The following is a 9,249-nucleotide window of genomic DNA, read 5'->3' as shown; positions in this document are numbered from 1 at the left end:
TATATAAGTTACAGTCAGCAGTTACTGACGGGGGCCATATCAGCTGATCAAGCAGCTGATTCGATGTATATACATAGAGGAACCAGACCTAATAAAGTTAGTCTTGGCTAATCGTTTTACCTTTCTTTTAAGCCTCTTCTCGCTGTTACTCAACTGGTGCCGAAACCCGGGAATTAAATTTCAGACTATGCACTTGTAGTCTGAAATTTATTTTTAAATTTAAAAAATAAATAATTTTATTTTTCTATTTCCTATGTGTTGTACATAGTCAATTCAAAGATGACATTTACTGCAGCGAAATTAAATGCTATTGAATGGATAAAAATTCGCACTGCAACGTCACAGGAATCCGCAATGGAATTGCAGATTTAGAAAAGTTTGCTGGAGAAATGGGTGAATTAAACCATTTCCTCAAAGGAGGTGACTGTCTTATAGCGAGCATTGAAGCTAAAGTAGTGGAAGAGCTACTAAAAAAATAAGACACGGACTCATTGAAGGCAGCCTTGGTGTGCTGGATAAAGAGGAGTATTCAGAACCAAATTCTGGCCGATGAAGAAACACCATGGCCCATTGTCGAACATAGACAAAAGAAAGTTTTTAGAGGTGGGTGATGGACTACGGAGGAAGACCACTTTGCCGGTGTTCTCTTTGTCAGGTATAACCGAATCACAGAGAAAATGAGAGAAACAGTGGATGTCGAGGAGGCCAAGAGAAAAATGGGTTTTCTGGCTACAATTCTCAAGGTACAGCTGGCAAAAGAGACGGGAAGAAAAGAAGTTCTACTAAGAGGGCGATCTTTTGTTAAGTGCGCTCAAGAGATGATAGTAGTAGTAAATTGCTCCGCCATGGAAGGACACCGAGCCAGACTGTCGAGAAAGACCGAGATTTTCACCCTCGTCAAGCCAGTCTTCCCACGTTTGATAGAAGAAGAAAATTATCCCTTCTTCAGTGAGTTCATTTACGGGTGGAAGGAAATGGTGGGCCCCACTCATTTCACAATGGGAAGGGCTTGACCGCCCGACATCGGCGAGCCACAGGAAGAAGAGGAAACTGATCAAGACTGAGACCAGGAGGGCTGGACCAGGCTGGAAAACTGCAGAAGGCAACTGGACAGGTGCAGTGGGCAAGATGCACCCCATCAGTGTAGCACTACAGTTAAAATTGTTTCCGATAATAATTAAAATAAACTTCCCGAACATTATTATTGCATAACAATAATTGTTGTAAATAAAAATTTTAAAAAAATTGTTGATTTTTGGGATAGTGGCATGCGCAAACCCTAGCGCACTACACCACTGCTGCTGCTCCCCGTATGCCAAAAATGGCAAGGGAGGGGGATAAAAAATAAGAGAAAAAGGAGCGCTAGAAAGGAGGTTGAAGAATGGATGTTGAAAAACAAGAAGAAAAAATGTTGAAGGGATGGACAAGGAATACGTACAATCAGCCTAGGACTACTCTGCCATCCTGGAGAAGAAGAGAGTACAAGGATAGTGGTAGGGAGAAAACAAGGGATAGAAGATTAGGGCAAGCAAAACCTAGAACTAGCAGTCGGCTAGAGGCCCGCAAGTGTCATGGAGTTAAGCACCTGGTGGCTGTGTGTGTAAACGAGGGGCACAAAGCTAGACAATGTCCCTATGTGTACCGTAGACAGAAATCAGGCCAGGTGGAACCAATGGAATTTAATGCCCAGATTTTGAGGCGTATAAGATGACCCCAGAGAAGAAATGAAACCGCAAGTGAGTTTACAGAATCATCGGAGGCCTTAGAGACGGAGGTAGAAGGAAGGGGCCTGGGGCGAGGTCAGACGAGAAGGAGGAACGCGTGGAACGGCGGGCTGAGGATGAAGGAAGAGCCGGGAAGCAAAATTTACGCCATTAAACAAAATAGAACGAACGTGCGTCACTTGTACCATAACAAATGTTACATTAAATCACTCAGCATAGTCCTCATCCCCCCTTCTCCCTAAAAACCATTTCCCACCCTAAGAATTTTCCATAGACTCATTGGATTCCTCATTGTTAAGGAAATAATTTTATAAGGTTTATTTGTTTTATTAATTTTTGAGGGTTTTTGGCATATTATTTGATGTGGAGTGGAGAGACCATCACTGGCAACCTTTTGATGATGGATTATTGAGTTTCCGATAGTCTTATGAAGCCCAATGATGTGAAACGTAGGCTAATTCTTATCAAACAACATTACGGAATGGTGAAGACCGTTAATATTAGCTTAAGTGTTCGGCTGCATTTTCATTGTTTGGAATTTATGAAGAGTATATAATCGCATTGAAGTAATTGGCAATGACTAGGAGGTATTCAATTTGATGTCCGTCTTATCTTTACTGCTGCATTTGATGTTTTTATATGTTACTGGTTGAACTTGAGTATTGTTTGCTATATTTCTATTATGGATATATAAAATGTAATTAAATATTATAGTTATAAATATGATAAATATAATTAGATATAAATATTAATTTAAATTTATGTATTAAGGTATATTTTAAGTTTGGTTTGCAAATAATATGGTATAGTTCCTATGCTTTGCCATAGAGGGTAAGCGTAAATTTTCCTGTTCTTCTTTCAATCCTATTTTTTCCCGAATATAAGACAACACTATTTTAGGTAATATATTTCAAAATAGATGTCATCATCTCCTGACATTAATTCATTTTATTGACTAAATTAGGTGACAAACAATCAAAATGCAGAAACAATGGTTTTATAATTCACCTGAAAATAAAATTGCATTCGAAATTTGAAGAAATCTTGTTTATGCTGTGAATAAGTATAAACTCAATGTTTGTTTTTCTATTGCCAGGTGTGTCAAGGGATTAATACCACCTCAGTTTTCTTCCTACTATTGAAGAGAGATTATATTTTTTCTATTTATACTGTATGGTTTTGTTTATATATATATATATAACGCCACGCAGAACTCATCAATATTTTGGGTTTCTGGCTTCTATAGGTCGTAAAATTCAAACATTTTCAATCGGATTGAGATCCTAAGAGCTGGCCAAACCAAAATATTGATCCTAAAATCCTGAAACCATTGTTTTGTAGAGTGTGCTGTATGAATTGGCGCGTTATCCGCCGTTATTTTATATATTATACATAAAAATGATTTCATCTTCTCCTAACATTGTAATAAACGGCAAAAAGAATTCTTCTACAACATTTTGATAACTAAGAGTATTCATGCTACTTTTGTAATTTTTTTTTCCTTTCTTAGGTTATGCCAGTAGTAATTAAAACCATATGGACCATCCATGTTACTTTTTTTTCATTATTTGTTCATCTTCCCATTCAAATGGTCAAGTTTGGAGAAATGACAAAATAAATTCAATGGTACTTCTGAGATCCTCCAGGTCGCCGTGAACCTTGATCACTGAGTCAGTAGGTTCAGGCAATCTCTGCTTCTGCTTTTCCTCCATTAGGAAACATGTTTGAAGAATATGCTCCGTTGTCAGTTCTCCCTTTCCAAATTCACAAAGCAGGCTAGGACCAATCGATTTTCTGGAGGTGAGCGTTGAGCCGGCTATGCGTTCGCGGTTAAGCGAAATTTTAGGATTTGCTCTCTTTGCTCTTTTTTCTAAGAAGTTGGTAAAATGGATCCTGGGATTTGGAGTCCGGATGGTCATCATTCCGAACCGACGTTTTGTTTAAGGTTTTAATTTCCAGTCCCTGTGTAGAGGTGATTTGAGGCAATTTGGAACCTTCTTTCACTAGCATATCAGCCAGTTAATTTCCCGGAGGATTACATTCTCGTAGATAGTGGTAGCATGATCCAGCTTAGTGGCTGTCAAAGTCAGCCCAGCTTTCCACTTAGAGTTTAGGTTCACAAGAACTGAGGCTGCGTCAGTCAAAAATACTAATTTTGGATTTCTGACTTCTGAGATCCAACAAGATTCTCGTTGCAACCGTCAGTGAGTCTTGCTCGGCTCTGTAATTAGTAGAATTGAACTTTGTGGGAATTTCTCCTGTACATGGCCGTTTGCAAAATTCCATATGAACATCACCACATCCATTCTTAATAGCTTTATCAACTGAACCATCTATATAGATTCTGGTCCACTTGCTCTTTGGGTAGGTGGTGTTTTTATATACAAGTACCATGGCTTTAATTTCTAATGAATTTTGGTCACTTTTCTTGTTGATGCCCGAGATGGATGGAATAATATAGGGTTTGCAAGCGTATGGTGGGGAATTGCTACTGCTTTCTTTATTTCAGGCGAAATCTCTTCTAACTGAAGTTTTGATTTCATTGAGCCCATTTTGTTTTGGAGGCTTTGTCTTTTGAGACGGTTTCATGTCCTTTGACCTATACGATTCTTCAGTGGGTGGTTGCTCGCATTTATCATCCCAAGGAGGTGCTAACATTATTCGGAAGGTGATCATGCACATCATTAATGAATATGAGAAATATAGTTAGGGATAGGAATCATTAGGTTTCATATTATGTAATGGATGTTTACCTTCGGACAAAACAGGAAAACATATATTTGTATCAAACTTAGGGCGAAGTACAATAGACCTAGTATGGATTAATGACCAAACCCTCGATATTTTCAATGATATGAAGTTAACACATGTCCGATTCCCTAAACCACTTGGCCAGTATAATCTCGTTTCGAATACCTTCATCACAAAAACTTGATCTTCCCCAATATAATAATTCTTCAAATAACGTAGCTTGCACTATCAACATAAGCGTCAAATGGGATGAAAGTAAAACCAACAACTTTAAAGCACATTAATCTTGCTGTGATAAAATATACTCTTATTCTCAAGATGCAAATATACCATGCATTATATTCAAAGTATGCATGGAAGTATGTTTGAAACTGGATTAATATTCACTATTAAATCACCAAACAATCCAAAATTTCTATCTAAACAAACATGGTTTGATGGAGATTGTAGAAATTCCCAGAGAGTTTTAAAAAAAACATATAGAGCAATGGTTAAATTCCACACTTCAATTGAATTGTTCAATGAATTTATCGGAGCTAGGAAATTATACAGACAGCTAATACACCTCAATAAAGTAGATTTTAGACTCTGTATGTTAAAAAGCTTACAAGAGGTCAGAAACAGCAAACAATTCTGACAACAATAAAATTATTACAATTATATTGAAACAATAAAAACAAGATAGAGTTTATGGATTGGAACAGGTTCTATAAAGCACAATATGGTGATAAATCTATCCAAGATATTAAATTTTTCTCAATGACTCATCCGGTTTTAGATAGTGACATTTCCCCAGAAGAATTACGACAATATGTGCGTCGCTCCAAAAACAAAAAATCCCCAGGACTTGATCATATTATCTGTTTAAGAACCTTATGCCTGATTGGGAACATTATCTTATAAATTTATTTAACCTTATAATGAACCACGAAAAACCACCTCTTTCTTGTTCGAAATCAAAACTTTATTTTTTATTTAAGAAAGGTAAAATAAAAGATAAAAGCAATTATCGTGGGATATCCTTAATAAATACTATGGCAAAATTATTTACTAATATCCTAGCAAGACATCCCTGAAGAGCAGGCAGGATTTAGAAGCAAGAGAGACTGCATTTATCATATTTATACCCTTATGCACTGATAGGAATACATTTCAAGATAAAAGAGAATTATCTATATGTGGTGTTTATTGATCTGAAAAAGGCCTTTAATTCCATTAACTACAACCTACTGTGGGAAAAGCTTTTTGCACTTGGGCTAAGTGGTAAAATAATTAGAATCATGAAGAGCTCATATGACAATGCTACCACCAAAATTTAAATAACTGGTCAGTCCAGCACTCTTCATCCTCTTCTTGTCTGATATTATTCAGTTTTTCCAGAATAACGGAGCCACAGTAGTTAGCATTGACCTTATTATCATTGATACTAATAAAATGTTTTTATATACAAGTACCATGGCTTTAATTTGTAATGAATTTTGGTCACTTTTCTTGTTGATGCCCGAGATGGATGGAATAATATAATGATATTATTACATGGAATAATATAATGATATTATTACATGGAATAATATAATGATATTATGCCAATAACACGAGGCATTAATAGCAGCCGACATTATCCTTCTAAATAATAACTGGCATAGTGCGCAAAGAATCTTAAAAATTCTGGAGCAATACTGCACAAATAACTCTCTAACCTTAAACGTGGAAAAGTCAAAATTTCTTGTATTCCATAAATCATTCATGTTAAAACATTTCAAACCTCTCTATTGATGCGACACAAAGTTGGAGTATACAAAAATAGATACATATTTAGGAGTACTTTTTGCATTAACAGGTAAATTAAAAAAGGCTTCTGTACATTTGATACAAAAATCATCCATCGCTACCGCTAAATTCTTGAAAACCCTGACTCTTGGAAAACTATGTTGGCATTATATGACTCAATGGTATCCTCAGTTCTCCTAGTTTGGAGCCTTAGATATCTGGATGCTATCGAAATTTCTTAAATCGAATTATTTATATACCTACATGGATGGCCCAATAATACCCCAAACTATATAGTTCGATTCGAGACAGGTAGAAGTCCTTTAAAATCAAAAGTAACAACAAAGATAATCAACTACTGGTTCAAACTGTCATTGTTGACCGAAAAGAGACTCCCAAAACTATGTTTCAACAGACTAAGGATGCTAGATGCAGAGAACCCTGATGTAAAATACAATAGGCTCTCACAAGCGAATATGATCGCCCACCAATATGGATGTAGAATTGAGTTTCATAGTTCATACGAAAACGGAATATTGAGACATAAAGGCTTCTTGATAAGATCTTGAACAAAAACCTCTCAACTGACATCAATAGAGCATGGGACTCAAACATTGACCCCATACACCAATCACTATGCAGTTTTAACCTACTCAAACTTGCCGCATACCTAACATATAGACTAAAAAAAAAAAAGTGCATCAGCCAACTGAGAGTAGGAAACCCGAAGAGCATCAAACAACACCACGGAAGCAAAACCATCACTTTCAAGGCAAACGAACTCTATCCATTCTACAAGTTATTTCAATAATGATTTGTACTGCTTCCTGTACATCCTCCTTCATTGTTCCACCTTTAAAGAAAATAGACAATATATCTTAAAGCCACCCATATCCGTATCTTGCAACCTACAAAACATTGAAAATATATTGTACATTGATGGACATTGGACCAATTGAACAGACTCTATATTTACATAGTAAAAATACGTAATAAGTTTGATTTTATAGGTGGTATGTAATTAGTAATATGTAAATAATTTTTGAAGCCAATTATTATCTTTACTTATATTACGATTTCGTTTATTTAAAATAATTCTCATTATTTTAAGTTAAATATAATGGAGTAATGAATATTATGTTAATAGTTTTGTATTATCCAGTTAACTTTATTTTTTTGATTATTGTTTAGTTATGGAGCACTATACTCAGGTTTTGTTTTATAATTGTATATTGTGTTATGAATTTGTACAAGACACACAAATAAAATAAAATCTATCTAGTTGGGGATAGGACTCTCTCTTGAGGGTCTCCGTTTTTAATGTGTTAAACTCTGCTCTTAATCATCTTAATGATACTTTGACCTTTCGTATCCTCCAAAAGTCGAATATCCAAATAAGCGCCCTGCCTGTTATTCCCATCTATGCCATCTTAAGGATCAAGCCTTCTGTCCAGACTCGGTCAAATGCTTTTTCCATGTCAATCCAAACAGCAAGGGTATGCTCCTGATTTTCCAAAACATCTTTGTTTCGTTGTCTACCATGCTTGTCTACCCTCCGTAGATCTATATTTTCTGAACCCTGATTCCACAAGGGCTACATCAGATTACCATGTAATTTGAGGGACTTTGCCTTCAGTCCAACTGGTGTTAAAAATCCTGAGGAGTCTCCTTTTTTCTTTTCTTTCGTTCTTAGGTTGATAATCATTCCGTTCATTATACTATCTGCCTTTTTGGTTTTAGGGGGCCAATCGCGTTGTCAAGCTCGGCAAGAGTGAAGGAGGTGTCGAAATCGTTTTGAGTCTCCTTTTTTGTGATTTTTTTGTGGCGCTTTGCGTACAATTTTCTTCATTTCGCAATCTATTTATTTATTATTTATCTATTTAGCGATCTGCCTGTCTTGTAATATGTTTTGTGAGCGTGTGTGCAGCAGCTTTCCCAATTAAAAATTTCCCTTTTCATTCGAGTGTAAGAGGGTTATACTTTGAGTGTTATACTTTGCTTCGCCCACTGATTTTGCAAGATTCCACAACTTGTTACCAGTTCCATCTAAATTCAGTTCCTCTGTTTATTCTTGCCACGCTTTTCTTTTTGAGTTTTTTATTTCTAGCTTTGCAGTCACTGATTTCAGCTTGATGCAGGTGCCATCTTCAGGGTTCGTCTCTGCTTCTGTTCTTGTATCAGCCAGTTCCCTAGGTCTAAAAGATAATAAAGTATATATACATAACACCTTTCTAGATTTAAATTGTTGGAAATATGGCGATTTATTGTGCTAAAATTTTCTTTTTTTACAATTTATATAATTTGCCAACATATGTACTTTTTATTTTATAATCTAAGTGATGTTTAACCCTGTAGACTGCTATGGCAGTTTTATTATAATGTTGAATTGTGAATAATGTGCTTGATACAAGTAACTTAGCAATTTTTCAGTTTATTAACTTAATCACTTATTCGAGATTTTTTGTTTTGGTTTTTTTTTTTCAGCGTCAAGCCAAACTTTGAATGAACCCGATGATGCTGAATGAATGAATCAGACATGTCTCTAATGTCTGAACACATTTCAATTACCCAATTTTACATCATCAATTCTGATACTTAGTCACTATCTTATTTTACGTATTTGATTATTTTGCTGTACTTTTTCATTTTCAAATATAAACTTAAGAATTTTAGTTGAATGTATGTGTCAGTACAGATGAGCTTTAAAAGTTACTACATTACTAACAGGAACATTGTAGTAAGTTACCAGTAATTGTGAACTATCTCCAGCAACTGAAGTACGAAGCATAACAGGTACTAACATCTGTTCCATATTGCTATCGATTATTTGTAGTAGATTTCACTATTAAAATCTATATACTATCTGTTAAATTTTCAAAACAAAAAAATCCTAACTACTTGTTATTTCTTTATTATATCAAACTGTACATTCACTTCTAAATTTATATTATTCACATATTATATCATATTACATAAATAACAATCATTACATGAATTGAAAAGC

General features: G+C 35.4%; 1 protein-coding gene across 1 annotated transcript in view; it reads left to right on the top strand.

The window, feature by feature from the left end:
* Nucleotides 1–9,249, top strand: part of LOC106684062 (general odorant-binding protein 28a) — a 15,734-nt gene extending 6,485 nt beyond the window's left edge. Inside the window, exon 7 of the mRNA XM_014425911.3 lies at nt 8,730–9,249. Within this exon, the coding sequence (XP_014281397.1) occupies nt 8,730–8,747 (18 nt within the window). The 3' untranslated portion in view covers nt 8,748–9,249. The remainder of the gene's footprint in view (nt 1–8,729) is intronic.

This window comes from Halyomorpha halys, unplaced genomic scaffold (genome assembly GCF_000696795.3).
Source record: "Halyomorpha halys isolate HHAL.00 unplaced genomic scaffold, Hhal_1.1 Scaffold29.1, whole genome shotgun sequence".
Classification (NCBI taxonomy): Eukaryota; Metazoa; Arthropoda; class Insecta; order Hemiptera; family Pentatomidae; genus Halyomorpha; species Halyomorpha halys.
Note: the sequence above shows the minus strand (reverse complement) of the source record. Positions and strands in the feature narration are given on the sequence as shown.